At 39.8% G+C, this 22,197-nt stretch overlaps 4 protein-coding genes across 4 annotated transcripts; 2 read left to right on the top strand and 2 right to left on the bottom strand.

Moving 5' to 3' along the window:
- Positions 1–4,203: 4,203 nt before the first annotated feature.
- LOC139104084 (chymotrypsin-like protease CTRL-1) lies at positions 4,204–6,608 on the bottom strand. The gene is made up of 4 exons (XM_070659305.1): positions 6,163–6,608; positions 5,591–5,932; positions 5,284–5,510; positions 4,204–4,819 (listed from the first exon to the last, which is right to left on the bottom strand). The coding sequence occupies exons 1-4, from the start codon at positions 6,320–6,322 to the stop codon at positions 4,652–4,654; spliced, it is 897 nt and encodes a 298-aa protein (XP_070515406.1). The 5' UTR covers positions 6,323–6,608; the 3' UTR covers positions 4,204–4,651.
- A 2,109-nt stretch (positions 6,609–8,717) lies between these two features.
- On the top strand, positions 8,718–14,650 carry LOC139104125 (cysteine-rich hydrophobic domain-containing protein 2). Its single transcript, XM_070659370.1, has 4 exons — positions 8,718–9,306; positions 9,744–9,954; positions 10,081–10,197; positions 10,280–14,650. Exons 1-4 carry the CDS (start codon positions 9,188–9,190, stop codon positions 10,328–10,330), a joined length of 498 nt encoding a protein of 165 aa, XP_070515471.1. The 5' UTR covers positions 8,718–9,187; the 3' UTR covers positions 10,331–14,650.
- A 115-nt stretch (positions 14,651–14,765) lies between these two features.
- LOC139104126 (FMRFamide peptide receptor frpr-18) lies at positions 14,766–17,484 on the top strand. The gene is made up of 7 exons (XM_070659371.1): positions 14,766–15,159; positions 15,458–15,636; positions 15,709–15,881; positions 16,265–16,478; positions 16,600–16,779; positions 16,854–17,028; positions 17,169–17,484. Exons 1-7 carry the CDS (start codon positions 15,053–15,055, stop codon positions 17,482–17,484), a joined length of 1,344 nt encoding a protein of 447 aa, XP_070515472.1. The 5' UTR covers positions 14,766–15,052.
- On the bottom strand, positions 17,446–21,881 carry L(3)05822 (lethal (3) 05822). Its single transcript, XM_070659363.1, has 6 exons — positions 21,700–21,881; positions 21,087–21,165; positions 20,757–20,886; positions 19,891–20,655; positions 19,547–19,810; positions 17,446–19,472 (listed from the first exon to the last, which is right to left on the bottom strand). The coding sequence occupies exons 1-6, from the start codon at positions 21,719–21,721 to the stop codon at positions 19,353–19,355; spliced, it is 1,380 nt and encodes a 459-aa protein (XP_070515464.1). The 5' UTR covers positions 21,722–21,881; the 3' UTR covers positions 17,446–19,352.
- Positions 21,882–22,197: the final 316 nt, after the last annotated feature.

A 22,197-nucleotide genomic window follows, 5' to 3' on the forward strand; every position in this document is an offset into this window, starting at 1 on the left:
ACAACGTCCACGTGTGCCACCTGAACGCGAAATCGCTGCCGGAGGAGTAAAAGCGCAAATTGGATCCGCACGATCCTCGGTTGCTCTCGAGGCGCGAGAGAACAAAGGGGCCCGCGATGCTCCTCTCAAAACAGACGTTTACGTAACGCGCGCGTTTAATGAGTCCTCCGCGGCGACTGTTTTTCACGCGAGATGCTGCCACTCGATGGGTTCGTTAACGTCACACGCGCGCGGCTTTCCTGGAAGAGGATTCTGAACCCGGACGACCGGGTTTACTCCTAAACGCAATAATACGTATAAACCTGCGTTCCTTTCCAAAGTAAATTTAACAACTCCACTTCCGCGATGCTTAGAAAATCTCGTTAGCCGCGCCTAATAATTGTTTGATTTAATACAAGGGGTCTTGAACGTATGCCAGGCGATAAATAAGCCGGCATGATTTCTCAAGGCTGACGTCCGCACGTGATTTGAACTATTACATTTCCGTGTATTTTTTCCACCGCGTTCGTAGCCGTTTCTCGCACACCTCCTAAAACCTCTCGCGCTAAAGCGCACCGAGCTCGTTAATAGCCAGAAAACTAAAGCAGAAGCGTCCCGACGCATTTGCTGAACGTTGCCAAATTCCAATAACGACATGCGACACGGTTACCCGACTCGTCGACAGGTGCGGGTAAATTAGCGTACCACCCAGTTCGCGGCGGTACAAATTTGATGTTATCGTAACGACGATCAAAAGAAAAACCCAAGGAAAAACAAAAAAAAAAAAAGAAAAAATAAAAAGTAGGTTTCTCGTTCTGTGACACCCTCATTAGGAGAAACGCGCCAGGGAGCTCCCGTCTTCCCGTCTGGTCCGATCTCCGGACACGTAATTCCGGCAAAATCCGCGAATCGATTGGACATAGCTAATTTAATAAGCGGCGCGGGATTTACGAGCCGCGGCGGCCGATGGCGCATCGGCAGCTGCAGTCGCAGCTCGAGGATTTAAAAGCCGCTCTTCGCAAAAGCCGCCCTCTCCTCCCTCCCACCGCTTCTCTCCCTTCTATCCACCCACCTACTCGTTCGCTTTCCGCGGCAACTCTTTCTCGTTTCGTCTGTTCGTTGCACGGTCCATGGGCAGCGTCGTTCACGGCGCAAGCCGGCCGGCTTAATGTTGTTTTAATTAAGTAGGCGGTTAGCCGAAAAGAATGTCGAGTCGGTACTTTCGGTCTCGTCGACTCCGGCTACCTTCTCACTCTCTTTCTCTTTCTCTCCGCTTCCTCTCTTTCCCTCTCTATTTCGAGAGGTGCCGCGTAACTTGAGTCGCATGTGTTCCTCGTATGTTCAGACGCGATGGACGATTTCGCTTGACTAATCGCCGTCTTTTTAACCCCCTCTACGAACGCGAAGGAAAAGGAAGACGTCGTGTAAAATGTACACCGTGTTTATCTACGACGAGCTTGGATAAACCGCGCTCGGGGCACGACGGGCCGCATCGACGTTTAAAGAGACCGGTCTAAATGCCAAAAATAAAATGTCGCCCGATTTAAGCCTGCCGAATAGGACGGACTTGCTTTATATCTCGCGAATCGCGGTTCTTCAAAACTTGGTTCACTTCGTTTTTTAAATTCTAGATGCTGATAGTTAAAGAAACGTAAATAATGCCAATTTTATTACACGCTGAACGAATTCATCTTCCTTTTTTTTTTCCCTTTCCTTTTTGCACAGCATAAATATTACTTTGCGAATAACTTAATAGCTTCCTTTGCGTCAAGTTCAATTTTTTTAACAATAAAATTTGACGAACTGGAATTGTTTAAAAACATACAAACGTAGAGATTAAGAATACGTATTGAAATAAAGGAAGCTCGATTTAATTTAAGCGCTAGTACATTTTATAAATGTGTTAGATGGATGTAATGATAGCCGAAGCATAGATTTAATTGCACCCGAGAGAACGTAATTTGATTCTGAGATACAAAAGCGTATCGCGGAAGAGACCCGGCGTCAAGATTGAGACGAAACCGATTTCCTGATGATGTAGGTTATTAGCGGGGTTAATGAGCGATGTTAAATCGTGACCGGTTGCTCTCGCCGCGGAAACGTGTTTATATATAACACACGTCTAGATATATTATTACCCGACGCCGTCGCGTATCTTTTAACGCTCCTTGCGCAGGTTGATCTGCCCACATTTTCAAGCAGGCATTATTCATGAACGATGTAACAGGGCGCGATTCGTACATTTTATTAACGACGCGGCGAAGAAAATTCATCGATCCCTCCGCCAGACGGTGTTTAATTAAAGGCAATATGCTATTAATCATCCCGCACTGTCGAAACAGTGCGCCGAAATAATTTTGCTAATTCCCACGGTTCTCCAGTTTTCGTACGAATCCGTACGTGCGTGAAAGAGAAGCGAAAGAAACGGAGTGCCATGGGCTGCATCGCACACAGTCGCTTCAGCAGACCGTAAAATTGGCGTGTAAAAATGTATAAATATGGTACGCCGGCTGGTACACAAAAGCGCGCGTATTATCATCGGAATTAACCCAGTGTTCGACTGAAACACTTTTTCTTTGCGTGCACAAAGTAACGAAAACCCTTTGTGCTTTGTCGCGAAACAGGATCCATGCGCAAAATTGGCATTCGCCCGGCATTATCACAATCGCGAATTGCGCGACCGAAATTTCTTTTTTTTTTTTTTTTTTAATCCGTAAAGGGATAATGATTTAATTACAATTTTCCAGAGTTACAAATGATATATTATAAGTGAGGGAAAATTATTCGTAGACGAAGAGCGTGCGATATTCATGTAGTATTTTACCAACGAAATAGTCGACGAGTTATTTTTGCATTTTCGTTTTATTTTATTCAATTCTTGTCTACCCTTTAAATCTCACTCATTTCTTCGAAATTTTGTTGCAATAATTAAGACATTGCGACATGGTCGCGTGACGGAAAGAAGCACTCGGATATTATCTGTGCTCCGATCGTATCAATTATACGATGTGCAAATTCTTTTTCTTTTTTGTTTTTTCTTTTTTTTTTCAGTACAATCGGTATTTCGAAGTTTCGCAGTTCCCTCAATAATCTCTCGCGTGTCGCGAAAGTTCACGCCGCGATATTCGAGAAGCGGCAAATCTCGCAAAGGCAGGCGTTTAAACTCGAGGAAGGTATCTCCACTACGATTTTGCGGTAATAGCCGTCCAAACAGGACGACGGAGCCGCATTTGCGCCGGACAATTATAAATCGTATCTCATCACCTTTCCTCGCCTCTGTTTCGCCGCGATTTTTATCGGTCCTGCAATCACGCCGGCTCTCATCCGTGACCGCTTTAATCACATTTTAACCGTGCCGAGAACCGTCCGTGATTACAATGTACACGTCCGAGGAGCCACGAGTTTACGGCTCGAAGCTCGATATGCATCCTGTATTTTGCACGCGCTTCCGAATAAGTCGGTGATCTGCACGTTGCGCAGAAAAAATTATAAGTAATATGCACAATTCGCGATTGCCTCGTCGCCGACATATGATTTTCACATTTCGCTGGCTTGTTGAAAAACAATATCGCACACGCAACGATTAGGGAACTCTGTTTGGAGCTAGTGAATTAATTGGATGGAAATGGAAAAGATAAATGAAAAAGAAAAGAATTCTTAACTTTTTAATTTTTTTATTTCTTTTATTTTTTATACATTTGTGAAAATAAAAACTTGTATCTCTTACTACGAGAAATAAATCTACGAAATTTGTGTTCTCTTGTGTCGTAATCAAATAAAAAGGTATGATGGTAGTATGATTAATTTAGGAATTAAAGAAATAAAACGAAATGCAAATATATTTAATATAAAATAATTGTGATACGAGTATAATATGTTTATTGTAAAGCAAAACTGATTTTTCGCAATGTTCCATTCGTCACGTGTAAATTAAATATTGAGGCAATGTCGCCATCGTGCGCAAACTTCAAGAAGCGATAACAGTATGAAATTAACAATCGATAAATTATAATTTGATTTTTCTTACGTTACAAAGCGCTTAAATAGAATCTTAAATAAGTGTAAAATTTTAATTTGCTTTACATTATTATATTATAATGGTATCATCAGTATTATTGCCACTGTCGATAATATACAGACAATCGTAAATGTTATCTACTTTATCATAACGTGAAAAGAGAGTTGCTCTTTGAATTTATTAAAATACAATTTTATTCTAAAGTATAAAATTTTATTTCTAGAGAAAAGAATCAAATTTCTTTTTTTTTTTCTTTAATATAAAATGTATATATCTTTTGAATAAAATTTTATCCCAAAAAAATTCAGGGAACATATCTTACAAACTGCCGCTCGACGAACGATACTTTTATGAAGGCGTCGAAATCAAAGATGAAGAAGTAAATTGTCTGTAATTATCTTCGATCTTAATTATGAGTTAATAGAATATATGAACTTTCGTGGCAGTGCAATTGAACGGAAGTTATAGTCTTGCTCAGGGAACAACATGGCATTTAGAGAAAGAAACACGAGTCACGAAAAAAATCGCGTAAAGGGTGAGAGAGAGAAAGAAAGAAGGAATAATTGCAATTTTAAGAAAATAGAGAGATACGTCTCGATTATTAAGATTTCGCAATTAGATGAGAACGATATCTTTGCATCGCCAACGTTATATTTATTCGAATTCTACTCCGGTGACACGTTGAATCCAACCCGAGAACGCTGCTACTCTGGTGTACACTCCGGGTCTACCGCTTGGACAGTTTGAGTCTCCGTAGCTGACGATACCGATTTGCATCGGTCGATTGTCCTTTGTTACAAAAAGAGGACCCCCGCTGTCACCCTGAGACACATAAAATTACAATATAAATATCCACATACAACTAAAAGCGTAATGGGCGCTATTTGCGCTAAGAAATTGCAAAAACCCGAGTGAAAATTAAGTCTTACCATTGTTTAATGACTAAGTTAGCCAATCCCGTGGTTTGTCCCGTGTAAGAAATAATTATTTCTGGCTAATAACGAGATAGAAGAGCTCGATATCTAAACGTTTTTCGTCGCGTACTAGCCTACTGCGCGTTCTGACCTATCCCTACGCGCGTTCGACTGCTGCGGTCGCTGACCTCCGGGTCCGCCGGCCGCGTGACTCCTCCACCACATAGACCGTGTCCGCGCGCGCGATGGCTGCCAGCCGATGTAAACACACGCACGTGCTCATGGCGCGGCGGCCGGCGGACTTAGCAATCGCTTTTTTATTCTTTCGTTTTTTTTCTTTAACAAAAAAAAATTAAAATACCGAAAAATTACCTGACACGCGTTTTTTCCAAGCCCCGGTTCGGTGCATATATTTCTGTAGTCCACTCTCCAGTACGAAACACAGTCGCGTTTCGAAATCAGAGGCATCAAGGCGTATTTAAGTCTCTTAGTGCCTTTGGGACCGTAGCCATCGCGACCCCATCCAACCACGTAGGCCATCGTGTTGGCCATGACTTTACCTTCCTTCGGACCGGCCAGGCTTATCGGTTGAATTTTATCTAAAGTCGAAACATCGTCGTCAAACGATTAAAATTAAATCTACGCTCATTATTACAAAGTGCGCAAAGTAAGTCTTCACCTGAGAAGGGAATGTCGCGCGGCATGTATAACAATCCGATGTCGTTCTTGCTAAAGAAATAGTTAGGATGCGTGTGAGCCCGGGATGTCATCATCGAGACCCCCGGTCCTCGGTTCACGTCGTAACCGATCCCGGTCTTGTCGACGATCCCGAATATCACGAAGAAGCGTCGCGGGTACTTGGCGACGCAGTGACCCGCGGTCAGCACCCATCTCTCCGAGATTATAGTACCGCCGCACTGAGAGACTCTTCTGCCGTCGATCAATCGATGTACCACAGCCATGAACGGAAACTGCCCTTCGTTCGCGTAACTTCCGCCGGCTATCCTTTCCATTTGCTTGGCTTTTCGACGATAAAAAAAAAAGTATTTACAGAAAACTGTGGACTCCTTCTCGAAAAGAATAGCAATGCATACCGGTGTCTAAATATAAAAATGCGCGAGAGGCATAAATCATTGAAACCCGGACGTAGCGATATCATTGATCGAAAATGAACGATCGTTTGCATTTAAAAGAGAGGTTTTTTATTTTATTTAATTCAGTTCGATTATCATGGACGTATTTTGTACTCACTGTTCGGCACGGGGATTTGATTATTGATCGTAATGATGCCATTATTGAGATCAATAACGATCCGTTTGCTGTTAAAGCTACGAGCCTGTGGTTGATAATTTCTACGTGATGCCGAAACAATAAGGAAAAACACGATAGCTTTAGCACTCCACGAATCCATAGCGGACTAACGAAAAATATCGTGTCTCGCTGCTATTTATGATTTAATCAGTCAAGTATAACACGGCCCGGAGAGAAACCGTTTGCGCGAGGTAAAAGAAATACGTTACTCTTAACGCTGTTTCACTTCTGCGTTATAGATCGTAAAACTAATCCGTTATTGTCGCCGATTCCCGAGTCAGTGCTTTACATCTTTTTCTTCGGCGGCGCATTTTGCATGAAACGTTTACCGTCCAAATACTTTTTAAACGTTGTCTAAATTTTATTTTAACAGTAACGTGAAATCGAATACATTCAACATACTCCAAATATGATTTTTTAAGTCCGTAAAAGATTTCTACGGACTTCAAAATTAGGGACTTTAAAGAAATTCTGCGCACGGTCCGCAGAAAAATAGGGAAAGATATATCGTCTTGCCGAGAACGTTAATCAAAATCCATTATGTAAAATGCGGCTTTCTTTCGTCGCGTTTGTTCTGTGACAAATTATATGTCATTACGTACAACAATCGTCGTCCGGATTGCGAAACGCGCGGCGAGTTAGCGCGTTGCTCGAAGAAAAGGCGTCTCTTTCTATTAATCGTCGCGTCGAATTGATTGGCAATCATTCTATTGCGCCGCTGACAGTTCCGCGATTTCCAGTCGAGCGGCCGTTACACTCTGATTGAAATGCGCTCGGAGCTGTGCTAATGACTCGCGAATTAATGTTCTCGCGCGCAGTTAATCCGACGCACGACGCTGCGATTCAATCGTTCATCGTCCGTTCGTAGGTTCTTATGTCACGAGGCTGACAACGAGCCGAACGTTATTTCTCCGCTGTCCGATTTCGCGTGCACATAAAACTACCCGATCGATCACTCTGATCCCTTTGAAAACGATACATTACGCAACGGCTCTCGCTTTCTTTCACGAAGCTCGATGTCCGCCGAAAAAAAAATCCGTGAAATATAAATGAGTTTTTTTTTTTTTTTTTAAAGATTATTTTCCGGTTTGTATTATTATAACGGTTTATTATCGTAATGAGTCTATTGTGATCTTAAACGAGCGGGAAGTAATTTACTCTCCAACAACTTCCGAGTTTCGGGGGGATGGTAATCTTCCGTTCCGAGGACTTTTCAAGAAACCGCAGCGCGACGTCGCGTGTAATATAGTATTGCAGCAGAAAGTGCTTTAATTACCAAGCGCTTGCGTAATTGAAAATTAATTCATACCACGTTTCTTCTTTATATTAAGTTTTACGTTCGCACGTCTCTTTATTTTACTATTATCTTCATTATTTTGCGACAGTAAAAAAAAAAGAAAATTACGTCCCATGTTAGCCTCTTTGCGATTTTATTATTTATCTGGTCTCTTTATACTCGCGGATTAAAAAAGCCTTTCGCAAGGCCTGACGTTATTAAAAGTGCGTACGAACGATCAAATAAATAATATTTTATTCTTAATTATAATTAAACAGAAACGGTAATTTAATCGTGAACTCACATATGTAAGTAGTCGGGAAATTCAGAGTAAATCAAATGTTAAGTTTGTTAATTCTGGGATTTCGCGGTGCCACGACTCTGGAAACGCTCGTGCAGTATCAGCTGTTTAGGAAGAGTAAGTTGATGGCACGTGTTCCGTTCCCGCCAACGTCGTGGCCACGTCCCCTTTTGTAATGGCCGCCACCCGCCGCTATCATGGTCGCGGCAGAATTGGCGGGAACGGTTCTTTGACACGTACCATCAACTCACTTCTCCTAAACAGCTAATACTTCTCGAACGTTTTCGGAGCCGTAACGCCGCGAAATCCCAATATTGACGGTCTTACCAGTTCGTTTACTTTGAGTTTCTCGACCACTTACGCGAGTGCAGGATTAAATTATTAAATTACAAAATTTCTGTTTAATTACTAATTAAGCATTGAAGTAGTACATCAACGTAAGGATTACATAGATCTGCGGAGTAATATGGAAAGGACAGACAGAGAAGGGCTGTTTAAATCTTAGAAAATTATCACGGCTTGAAAATATGCTTTAGTTTAAAAAGCTTGCAGCGTAATTGGAAAGCATGGTTAAGAATTTCATTACTGGGTAGCATACTCGAGACTCTTTTACTTTAAAGAAATTCAGTGAGAGTCAATCGATCCCGAGTGAGACGTCTCATTTCTCTGCGATATAGTATATCCAACCAAGTCGGGTCGAAATTTTTCAGGCTATGTCTAACGATGAGCGAGCCTGCTAATGCTCGCGCATCCGCGCACGCGTGAGATTTGTCGCATCAATCGCACGCCGTCGTTTCTCCACGGGTCCCACTTTCGTGCGTATGTTGGCAGACCTGAAATCAGAGCTCGTACCCCGATGTCGGAGATCGGAGCGAATAGGTGAAATCGACGAACCGTGAGGAGGAGAGAGCGGGTCGCGTTTTGCACTCCGCACTCCGCAGTGCGCGTCGTGCTGCATCAGTGAGCGGTGACGAGCGAGTGGCGACGTTTACGCGAGGCACGTACGCAACGCAGCGGACGGTAGCGTCGTCGAGAGAGCGCCTAGCGATTGGCCTAGCCCGGTACCGCGACGGAGATGGTCGTCGGCCGCGACATTCGTAACGGAACGAACGCGACGGCGTGCCAGAGGCGCACCGTCGCGACGGGGATGTGAGCGAGAGTGTCGCGCTCGCGAGAGCGCCGCCGCGGCATCGTCGCCGTCGCCGACGTCGTCGTCGTCCTCGCCGCTGACGGCCAGGGACCACGACGACCTGGCCAGTCGGTCGGGAAGCAAGAGGCGCGCGCGTGGGCGCCCAACACGCCGCAGCGGCCGTTGCCGCCGTCGTCGTCGTCGCTAAACACGTTATAATTCGCGCAGCTCACGTCCGCGGGTCCGAAGTGGAAGCGCGATGGCGGACTTCGACGCGATCTACGAGGAGGAAGAGGAGAACGAGCCGCACCTGGAGGAACGCTACGTCGCGATGGTGCCGGATCCGATCGTAATACGCGGGGCTGGCAACATGACCGTGTAAGTCTCATCTTTTTAGCTCGCGTCGTCCGGAGGCTCTTTGTTGTCTGGCGGAACAGAGTTAGGGAAGGGGCAAGGAGGAGAGCGCAAGGAGAACTCGCGCTTCCACAAAGAGAACCAAACAAAGCCATCTGATCTCTCAATTTCAACGTTCCATACTTCTCCCCGCGCGTTTCTTTCGTCGTCGCCAGCACGGCGAGCCTTTTTTTCTCTCCCTCCCCTCCCGCCTCGGCTGGAAAATGCATATTCAACGAGTCAACGGATCTTGTATAAAATAAAATTGTCGCTCACCTTGGGATCGGGCAAATATTTTTGCGTCATTCGGCTCGGCATATTTTCAATGACAAGTTTTATTCAGGTCGCCGCAGTAAAATGTGAAAAAAAAGAAGAAAAAAAAAAAATACGTCTCTAATTCCTGCTGTTTTTTTTTTTTTCAGATTCGGTCTCAGCAACCGTTTCGAGTCGGAGTTTCCCAACGGCCTCATGTCCCGAGTGGCTCCCGAGGAGTTCAAGGCAACTGTTATGAGAGTGAACAGTGTATTGAAGAAGACTTTGCCCGTTAACGTTAAGTGGTTATTCTGTGGTTGTGTATGCTGTTGCTGTACTCTAGGATGTTCCCTGTGGCCTGTCATTTGCTTGAGCAAGAGGGTACGTATGCCATTGAAGAAAAATCTAAGGCGTAAAACGCTTTACGATCTGTCGAAGTAAATATTTCAATAGCTGTAATTAGATTTTAATGTATGCATTTAATATTAATATGCATTACCTCTCTAGACTCAGCATTCGTTAAACAAACTGTTAGAGTGGGAAAATAGTAGGCTCTACCACAAACTCGGTTTACATTGGAGGTTGGCAAAACAAAGATGTGACAGCTCCTCCATGATGGAATATGTAAGAAATTAAAACTATAAAAATCTTAAAATTAAATTGCAGCATTGATGATATTAACATAACATTTTTTTTAACATTACAGGTTCTTTTAATTGAATTTATTCCAAAGATTCCAATCTACAGGCCTGACTAAAGCCATGTGGAGTTGTGCAATTAACAGATAAATTTTGTGCAAGTAATCAGTGCAACGTGCAAAAAGTATAGAGAAGATAAAAGTGCCGCTACGATGATATAGGTACTTTCTAGTACTTATGTAATGCATATTTTTTTGTAAATATCACGGGTAGGAATGCACAGTACAATAATTCGTCATAACAGAATAGATCACGTTTCGATTGCAAAGAAAGGAAAATACAGTCGCTATATTCACGATCAATTTAAACGGGAAAATCTAGTACAAATTGGATGATTACTTTTTCAGATATTCTTTATATTCATTTGGAATAGATAAAGTCACAGACGTCATTTACCATGTTTCTAAATTTTTGCTTTAAAAACTATTTAACTATTTTATTTATCAATTTATTCAATTGTTGCGAAAAACAATCTCACTTTTTTTTTTAAATTGAATTTCTTATAACATTTCGTAATCTGTATTTGTCAACTAGAATTTAAGCTTTCAGGTAAGAAATTAATCTGATTCAGTACAACGAACGTATAAAAGCACCGATAATAACGTCAAAATGAGTCACGCCAATCAATCAGTCTAATGCGTAATGCATTCGCGCATACTCGTGTTGTACATACGTACGTGTACATACATAGAAATTTATTTTAACTATAGGTTAATTTCTTACCACGGTGATATTAGAAAGTATGATAAAGTGCAGCTTTACCTTCTACAAATTTGACAAGCTATTTTAACACGAATAAATCATTTGAAATTAAAAAGCGCGCGTTATTACACGCGATTAAGATATCAACGTAGATTTTAGAAAAGACGTAGGTAACAATTGTTGATAAATGTAAAATATAATGACGAAACGAAAATCTTAGTTGGGAAACACACCATTTTGTAATAGAGCAAACAGTACACAGCTGAGAATAGCATCAGAGTAATTTATTGGACACAGAAGGACATAAGAAATATTGTAGAAGACTGCCATGAATGAGAACGTTAATTTTTTATTTTTCGACAAAAAGAAACCAACGTTATCAATTTTTACGCAAACATCGTTGTACAATCTTGTGTCCGTGGAGTGTCCAAGGAATGATTAACACCTATTGGTAGCGCACGGAGATTTCTGTTACATATCCGTTTTCTTTTTAAGCTAATGTTTAAACTAGTCTTTAAAAAAACGATGAAATTGTTCATTAATCATATTTAATTTTATAAATAATAATACATTTTAATTTACTTAAGTAGAATTGCTGTCACAGTACTGTTTACTCTATTCTTATTAATGATATGCCGCTTCTAGTATAAAACAGGTATAAGATACCGAAATATCAAAATGTCTCCCATGAAAACGAACTTTGTTGCGTAAACATTATTTTACATTATAGTTTTAACGTTCCGCACAGATTAACAACTCGTCGAACGTGCGATGATGTGGCTGTCGTCAGCCTCGCATTACTTTCACACTAACGGACACTAGATCGTGCAATTTGACTCGTCGCCAGGCGCCCGCAAACTATTAAGTGGTTGTAGGAAAATACGCAAAAGCATGTGAAATTATTGCAAGTGTTTCTGTTGCTGTTCAGTGGCTGTGATCGAGAACAAAAGACTAGCTTTGAATTTGAATGTGTATCGCAAGCAGCTACACAACGCCCGTGCTTTATCTCTTATGCGGTTCTACACGTTAAAGCCTTTTATAAAATACCAGATTTACTCTGTTTTTTCTCTAAGATTTGTACTTATTCTATAGAATAATTAAGTCAAAATAACAAGCGTTGCATTAGAGGCGTCTGTGTCATATAGATTAATGCGAATGCTATATTGCCATATCTGATTTCAACCATAAATATCATAGCGCAATTCATTTATCATTAATATTTTGAGAAATAAAAGAGAACTATTTATATAGATTCTCGTTTTATTCGATGGAATATAATGCGGAAACGATTATACTCTCGACGATCTGTTGAATAGTTGATAATATGTCGAATAATAAGAGAACGTTGTAAGCGATCGTAAAAATCACATCGTCATATTTTCGGACACACGTGTACGAACAAAAAAATTGTTATACGATTAATATTCTTCCAGTAATTCTATAGTGGGCAGAGGTGTCGATATTTCTGTATGTAATGTCCTTTTAATCGATCCATTGAACAAATATTGAAGTATAACAACCGAGGTGTATACTGTGTAATGGAACCATGCGCATGTGTTGTCTAAAGCGGTTATCGCAATATTTCTGGTAGCGTATAAAATAAAATTAAGGCTGTGTTGAATCTGTCAAAGTGAGGGACGCAGAATATGGTTCTAAACTAAGCTTAAAAATATTTCTCATATACATACTTCTAGGAATGAAAGATTACTTAATATACCGACGAATAGAGGCAGATTTTATTCCGTTTTCCACGCGTTTTCTTAAATACTGATTACGGTCTAATTGTTCTCTCTTGAAGTATATACACCAAGTATAAGAAAGACGCATATAGTGTTAATCACGCTCAGTTTGCAAGTAACATAGTTATACATACACTTAGTTTGTTAACTTATTCATATTTTAATACAGTTATAATAACGTATACTAAAAAAAAAATTGATTAAGTCTATATAGCTACTGATACGCATATATCTATTATTTATGCGAAATTTACATTTTTTTTTTGTTTAGATCACAAACTATATAGATTTTGCGAAAAAAATAATTGAACGATTGGTTTACTTCAGTGTCCCTCGTATTAATATTTTAAACACCAGAACAAAAAATAATATAACACGAATATACACAATAATGTAATAAGGAAGTAAAAATAAAAGCTAAATGCTTATTTCCGGAACAAAAAAGCAAGTTACAAGCAAATTATCTGTGTAGATAAGAATCTATCTAGATTACGATACATGACGTCACATAATTTACATAGTTTGCATTATACACATAGATATAGATGATGAATGTTTTATGCTTCTCTTAGGGATTGATTTAATAGCCAAAATTATTTTAAAAATGCATTTTATATGAGTATCAATTTAAAGTTACTTTCCATTCACGTTGTTACGAATGAACTAAAAGGAAAAAGAGAAGTTCAGCTAATATTGTGCATCTTGAAGGTGTTTAAACAAACAAAAATGTCAAACCACTCGCAAAAGTTTTTCGAATTCGCTCATATCATTCAGTGCATCGTATACTCATGTTCATATGAACATATATTTATTTCGAATTGTAAGAACAAACGCAATTGCATTTTGCAAGAAAGGCAATTATCGAGATTTTGTTTAATATTGATTTAATATTACTTGAAGGATCGAATGTGTCACTTCGAGAAATGTAATATTTTTTCAATAAAATTTTGCGTGCGGATTCGTGCGGATATTGGCGTTAAAAGTATAAGAGCATAAGAATCATGTAAATAAAGTGATAAATCCGCATGCAAATGTACAGCAAAGCGCAGAGTTTAATATTGACGATAACATTGCGAAACACCAGAGGAAGTGAATATATTTTTGATAGAAGAGAAATGTGAGCGTGAAAATTATCGGGAAACTCGAATGTAGAAATCTAACGTTGAATTTACGTTCCAGAACGAATAACTTTTTTATGCAAAATGCGCGTATCGTAGTGATACGGAGAATATATCGACGACAAATCAATACGAACAAGTCATATAACATCGCATATCATGCTACACATTACATTAAACTAAATACATTAGTTACATTAGATGTAACTTGCCAAAGCATTTATTTACCTAACACTTTTGTGGTTCAAGTCAATAGGCGAGTTGTAGTTGCAGCGCATCTTTGACGCGAAAGCGGCTAAGTAATGAAATTATTGTCGAGCTATTGTGGTTTTAACATGTGCCTTTACTTGTGAATTTGTGTGAATCATATGAATGTAAATATTATACGTTAATAATATATGTTAAGAAATATATTTGTATAGAGTGAGAGTGGTTCCTATATATGTATATATACAGGAATATATATATATATATTGCGCATGAAAATAACTACCCGCAAGAGTTCGCGATATCGTTGCACAAGATTACATGACGAGTCGAAATAGCATATCATCAATTCGTAATGGATACAGGCTATCCTCCCCGAGCATCATAACATTGAGGTGCGAAAGCGTGAGATGACGTAATGAGATATACGTAAATATATCGTTTCAAGCTTTTAATTAACAGGCGATCGTAACGCGCGATTCACTATGTGACAATTAATTGTTTCCTGCTACGATTATCTTTTATACACATCGTTTGTTAGCCATGTAAATTTGTGTAACTGTGTTAACTGTTTTTCAGTTTGAAAATAAAACATACGATTGTAATAACGGAATACATTGACGGCTTAGTGCGTTTCTACTAGTCGATATTGGCGGCGATAAGAGAATATATCGAATAATGGAAGAAAAAAAAAAAAAAAAGCAATGCGGACTGTTAGTTTTTAATACGATCGGGCATGAATCTTTCTGCTTAGCCGGATTAAATTTTATTCGGATTTATATACAATATATATTATATGTTTGCCGATGTTAATGTACTCTTAGTGGAGCAACGTCCAAGCAACCGCTCACTTCGAAATTGGAATACGTCACATTATGATAATCGAGAACAGATGCTTTGCAGCTTCTAATTAAAGAAGTCCATTGTTAGTCGTATCTGTGCTACAGGACAGATAATTCTTCTTCAAGCATAGTATCAGAATAGACGTGAATTTAAGGTGCCGTGTAATCGACGCATGATGATTTTGCTACGTAACAGAAATATCCGAGCGTTGATATTTGTCGCGAGTATCCTGTCAGTGAACTCCAACGAAGTTTTCTTGACATACAACATCTCCTCGAGGTAAGTCTATCGATCTTCCATTAATAATCTTTCATTTCGATGTAAGCGGTTTTCAGCGTCAAACATCAGATAGGAAGCGTGCTTCCTTTTTATACAATCACCGCGTTCGATGGTAATATAAAATAATTAATATACAAATAATATAATAATAGATAAATTTATTGTCCTTAAAATTCTAAAAAATTATTTAAAAAAAAAATAAAATAAAAATTTGCTTCTACTACGTCAAAGTAAAGTAAATCACTTTCTGGACGCTACGCTTGAATTAATCGTAGACTTTACGCCTTTTGAGTTTCAGAGCCGCTTCGAAGTGTCCCCTGCCTATAACAGTTCTGGATTTCATTCGCGATTCGAGTCAGCCTGATTTGGAAGCTAAGTGGCCTTGCGAAGTGCGCTCGTACTGGATTTCGTTGCGGCCGTTCGTCAGATCCGTTCGCTTCTTGCTGCGCTACGTGACGCCGTTTATTATAATACTCGGTAAGGGATGTCGCGACGCGCATCATACAAATCGACGACTGTTCTCATAACATTGTCACCCACTCCGTATAGGTGTATTGCTAAATGCGGTATCTTTCAGCATGTTGAGCGCACCTGTGCTATGTGACTCCAATTTGTCACTTTATCTAAGCGCGCTCGCTATATCGGACAATGGCGCGTTGATATTCAATTACGCCGTCAGCGTCGCAAAATCACACTCCACAACGATTAACGATCTTTTCATGGTAAATACTTAGCTTGATCGATTTTGTCTCGCCGCGCGTTTACCGGTCATCCAGCTCTCACCTCGTCCACTCAGACGAACAAGACGCACAAATCAATTTAGTTGACTCTACGTTAATAAAGATAACTATAACTTCAATTTATTCTTCAAATTGCAATTCCTACCAATTGGATCAAGGCCTCTCCTCAATTGATATCCGTGAGTGAATCTCTGCGTCAGCCGAGGAGAGCATGATGTAAAACGTACAAAGAACTAGAGAGAAAATCTATTTATTTATTTCGACGCGTCGCTAAAAATGAGTCTTGGATCGTTCGGGATGAGGTGGATGCTGGTCGCGGGTAGACCAAAATTTCTTGCAGAATGCTTAAAGTAATACTCTTGCAGAACAGCAGGTTCTTGTGCGGCGCCAATTCCGTGAGCATGGAACTCTTCCAGTTTACGTCGACCTGGCTGATCGTCGCCCTCACCTGGACGCGCGTGATCGCCGTCGTGTTCCCGTTCGGAGCCCGCGACTGCCAGAACCGTTCAGCGATCACGATTATTACCAGCCTGGTCTGCACGAGCTTCGTAATATCCTTGACGAAGCTCTACTCTGGCGGTAAAAAATCCACGTCTATCGCTTACCTATTTAATTCGATCACGTTACTATATTTACTTGCGCAATGTTTTCTCTTACCGTTAACGAGTTATAACTTAATATTAATATTATCTAATTGCAGGATACGAGACCGACAGCGTTTTCGAGTTCGTGCCGTGTCAGAAGATGAAACCCTGGGGCAGCGCTATGTATTTTTATATTGCCCTGTCCACGTGGCTGCCTCTGCTTTTTATATCGATCGGAAATCTGGTATTGATTGCCCGCATGAGAAGATCTTACCGTATTCACAGCGAATTAACTCGTAAGTTAACTAGATATAATCGTTGACACTTAGACGCCGTGAGGGGAGAAATTAAATAGAGATCTTTGTTTTAGGTAATTTCAGTTACAGAGGTAACAGACCGCATAACTCGAGCAGAACGTTGCTCGCGGTATCGATAGTACATTTGATTTTACTACTACCGCTGGGAATCGTTGAGACGCTAGAACTCTGCTGGGATGTGATTTTAATCAAGCATCCCACGGGAGAGAACGAGAGATACATACACTGGTGAAGTGTCATTCTGAATCATTCGACAAAATATACAAACTGACATTGAGAATATATTAAATTGATCATGCTTTACGTAACTAACAATGAGGTGTATAACTTTTATTTTTTTTTTTAACAATGGTACTATTTTTTTTTAGGTTGCAAGAGAAGATGTTGCTCAAGTGGTGCCGCGGTTTATTCTTCCACATTTACCATTGGAATTTCGCGATAAACTTCTTTTTATATTACCTTACGGGAAAGAAGTTCAGAGATGTCGTAACGCAGACCTTGAAAAGTTACACGGAAGCATATCTGCCGTGCCACAGGAATGCTTTAAAGTGCAACACGTGGAGCAATTGTAGCAGACATTTACGATCATGCAGCGCGCTGCTGATGAGAGCTATTGTACGAAACAAACAATTCAATAACATGGCGAGGCGCAATGCCAACGAAAGTAACAGCAACGTTACCTAACTGTGAAAGTAAGTATTAAAAAAGGGAATTTCGACATAAGAGTGTTGCGTCATATATCCGGGTCTCTTACGGCATAAAAGATATATACGTTCAATTCAAAGTGATAAATAATTATCTTCTTTTCCCGATTATTTGATATACATACGTGCCATATGTCGATAGCGCAATCAACTATTCGGGGAGAACGGAAGTTTTACTTGGGAGAAGTTTATTTAGTATTTTTCTAATTAAATTTGTATACACATGAAATGTTTACACATTAAACATTGTAAAATATCACATTGCGTATTAGGCGTCTTCTGCGTAACTCTTCTAAGAATTAAATAGCAATTTAATTACATTTAAAGACAATTTGTTATTACATTTGGACTCTAACTTTCAGTTTCTTTTGCTACCATCGCTCGCCAACTTTCTTACAAACTAACATTCTGGTCCCAATGCAGATCTTTGATGCAATCTGGGATATCGTATTAATACTGTAATAACGAGAATTCCGAGTAAAACGAAAGATGAACAATTAGATTTTCGTATCTCTTTAAATTGATATAACTTAAAATGATATATAGCGTTCATTGTCGATTTTCTGTTTTCTAGACTGACTTGCATCGCGAAACTCTTAAATTTCAACGCACATGCTAAATTAGACTTTTATCAAACATAATTACACAGTTCGCATATAAACATAATTAAGTATACATATATACAATAATTATTATTCATCTTAACAGTAGATTAAATGAACAGTTATCTAAACTACGTCATTGCATCTCACCCCCCTTTCACCCAATTATGCATTCACGCAACACATATTATACCATGTTGGTAACTTTTACTGAAATATACTATAGTTAATTAAAAGAGGCGTGTATCATCCAACATATCTATTTATACACAGAAATAATTAATTTTGTGATTTATTCTTAAAAGAAAGTTACGTCATATTTTTATGACAAATCTAATTAAAAAAAAATTATTCCAAGAACATAATATCTAAACCAATAAAAATACTAATAAAGATTATTACTTTTCATTTGATTGTTTAGAAATTTATCTATCAAAGATATGTTTAATACGTGAAAAAGAAATCAAAATCTAGATAAAAATAAATTATTTACTTATTAATTCATATTAACCATTTTTTTTATCTTGGTAGATCTGTTTGTTTTATATCTTGTATTAGCATAATATGTTAAGTTTAATTGTCTTTTATATATGCCAAAGTACATTCACCAAATAAAAGTCCCAAAGTAGATTTTAAAGGAATTAAAATAAATGTAATAAATTTTTTTAACATGCTCATATATAAAGTTCTGACTCGTACGCACAAAACAATAAATAAAATGTACATTTTTTTAATAATTTGAAAAATATATAAGGCATATACAAGACACTTAGTAAATATTAAACTTTCATATGTTAGATGTATATGTAAAATTTCAAAAAGACTGCTGCAGTAACACCCTTTACAAAATATTGCAAACTATATAAGAACAAAATTTTTTTCAAACGAATAAACTAAATAAATTGTAGATATCACCAATGTATCGCAAATATTATTTTTTAATTTCTAGATAATATCGCGATTATTTTTGAAAATTATCTCTATTGGAATACGATAAAAACTCGTATATATAATTCAGTCTTTCTATCGGTAAAATTTTCAAAAAATTTCTTTTTTCCAACCATTTGTATATGATAAAAATTACCTCATAAAACATTTGTTTTTACACTTTCTTTTTTTATCACTGTTCTTACTATTAATTTGTAAAGATGCAATTAATAGTTTTAAATGACGTTTGCAATACGGAGACTCTCGAAATGGTAAATTGTTAATAATACACGCGCTATATAAAATATTCATTAGACGTTTAAATATTGCGCGGAAGTCTATTTACATAATTCACTGGAAATTGTCCTTTCCTACCATTATATTCACCGTACAACCAGTCCTCCGATAACCTTGATATGACTGTAATTTTTGCACCTTCCTAAAATAATGAATGAAGTAATATTAAAAACACGATACATTTTTTCCCCATAATGTATCCGTAATTTTTCATACCTCAAACGATAAATCATCACTACTCTCTCCAGGAAAAGTATAAAGTGCCGTGACCACATTGTCCGCTAAGCCCGGCAAAGGTATTTTAATATCAATGAAACTAAGAGGAAACATTCCTTGACGATTTCCTATCTTCCCCTCCAACCAGTCGTCGTTGACTTTTCTTATTAATTGCACGACATCACCTTCTTTTAAAGGTAAGTCGTTCGGATGTGTTGCCGAGAAATCGTACAGTGCAATACCATAAGGTACGTTTGAATCTTCCTGTAATTTAATAATAATACTGTTACGACAAATACATATCGCTTTAAATATAAGTTACGTAACTTCAAATTTACACTCACTTCAAAATTGTTGCTAAATTCTGTCAAGTAATTCACAGGTAGTGCCGGCGGCGGAATTGTCGGCATGGGTGGCGATGGGCTTTCGCTTCCTTGACCGTCATTGGACCACGAATTAGAGAAGTGTAACGTCAACGGTTTATTCATCGCGTTGCTACTCGAGACGTCAAAGCCGGTACATATTTCTTTAGGTATCGGTTCGAGTTTTTTAAACGATATCTTTGGCGCGGGAGGTTTGGGTGGTCTCGCTCGGATTATCGTGGGCATCGACGTAACGAGAGGCTTGGGAGCAATCGGATTGGAAGGCACTTGGTTCGCTGTGCGATTGTTGGAGTTTAAAGGGAAGAGGTACGATCCGCCAGCGGCCTGAGTGACATTCGAGCACGCGTCTTCCAAAGGGCCGAAGGGATCCTGCGCTGTTGCTTTAGACTGCCAAGGATCATTTTGCGTAATCTTCTTGGTTGACATGCCGAAGAAGTCAAAATCATCCTCGAAGGCACTTTCCGTTTGCGATGTGTTTCCACTACTCGTGAATACAGATGGATTGGAATTCCCGTCGCTGCCGAAACTGTCGACACTAACACCGTCACTGGAACGAGTCGTGAACGTCGGTGACCCAGGTGGGCTGAGATCTATTAAAGATACCGTCGGAACAGAATTTGAGGGCTGCGTTACAGGATTTTGTGCCTGGCCCGTGGGACGTAGTGGAAAAGAACTCTCTTGCTTCTTTCGTCCAAAGAAGTTAGTTAACAGCTCCGTTGGCCTGGCCTAGCGCGCAAAATAAAATATAGTCATTAGATAATTGTATAAATAGCTAGCAAATAGTGTGAGGCGTAACAAAAGCATGTTTTATTAATCTTAATCCTTACAGGCCTCCTCGGTTTCTGATCCCTTTGATACTGCGTGTGGTTATAGTTAAATTTCGGAGGTGGTGGTCGAGGAGGTGGTTTCCTCTTCTGTCCGGGTTGCGTTGTCAGGGCACCTCCAAATATATCATTGCTGAAAACACCCAATAAAATTAACGCGAGCGTTGCAACAATACGGAGATTAGAGAAATCGGATTCAAGCTCGAATTTCTCATGGATATTCTAACAAGCTTGTAGGCAATCTTTTCACACATCTCTCCTCTTTCTCTTCGACGTCTAATTATATGCTTGCTTCAAGTGGAGAGAGCCCAATGCGTGTACAAAAAAATTTACCTGCTGCTCCAAATCGGGTCTCTTTGCGTCGCACTCTGGCCCGGAGGACGAGGTGCCGCCCGCGTCGGTATCCGCATGTCTGAAATCAACGACAGGCGACAATAATCAGACAACTAGGCAGCTGGGTTGCTGACGCACGGACGGTTCCTCGCACACGCTGGTACGCACGCGTTCGTTCGTTCGTGCGCGCGCGCTCACACACGCACGCATACACTACGCACAGCCTCACGAGCGCACACATGCGCGCGCGAGTAAAAAAATTTTCCAAAACAAATACGTCAGTGCGTGACGAATCAACGTGTTCGTCGGGCCACGACGTACGGCGTACGCCCACCCGACGCGGATATCGCGACGATAAAAGACGCCGACGCACCAGCGGCTTATCTCGGTGTTCGCGGGGCGATTCGGCGAGCGCGAGATGTCAGAATTCGACGCCGCGATCGAGAACGACCTTTAAGATATCTCACAGTCACGAGAAACGGCGCGCGGACGGCGAGAGAGCGAGACGGCTCGCGTTCCCTCCGGGACGAGAACGCGGTTGGCTCGGAACGGAACACGCACGGGTAAACCGACAACGGCTGCGACTGGCCGTTACGTTATGGTTATCACTCACCTGTTCCCACGTTCGCGGCCATTTTTCGCTCGCCGCACCGCAGCGACGTCGTTGTCTGCGATCGGAGTGTGTCCGCTCCGAGTCGATGTCGACTGAGCACTCCGAAGTGCTCAGCAGTTACTTGACGGGATCGATTGTGGTTTGAATACAATTGCTATGGACCGATTTCTTCACTTTTAGATAAGATTATCTTCCAGATTAATTATTATAATTATTTGAAAGATAGTTATCGAGAGGTATGAAGAAATCGGATATATATGAAATGATCATCGCGTTTTTCGCATTAACCAATAGAGAGCGTTAACGTATCTCTTAAAAATCTCTTTTTATCTCTGACCAAATAGATCAGTACCCAATAGCTTTCCTTTACTCCTTTTTGGACTAATTAAAAAAAAAGAAAAAAAAATCTCCTTTTATTTATAAGGTACGATAATTCTTTATATTATTTTGTCTCTACTTATTAGGACCATTTCTACAATTGCTCTTCATTTCTTTTTA

The sequence above is a fragment of the Cardiocondyla obscurior genome, linkage group LG07 (assembly GCF_019399895.1).
Source record: "Cardiocondyla obscurior isolate alpha-2009 linkage group LG07, Cobs3.1, whole genome shotgun sequence".
Lineage (NCBI taxonomy): Eukaryota > Metazoa > Arthropoda > Insecta > Hymenoptera > Formicidae > Cardiocondyla > Cardiocondyla obscurior.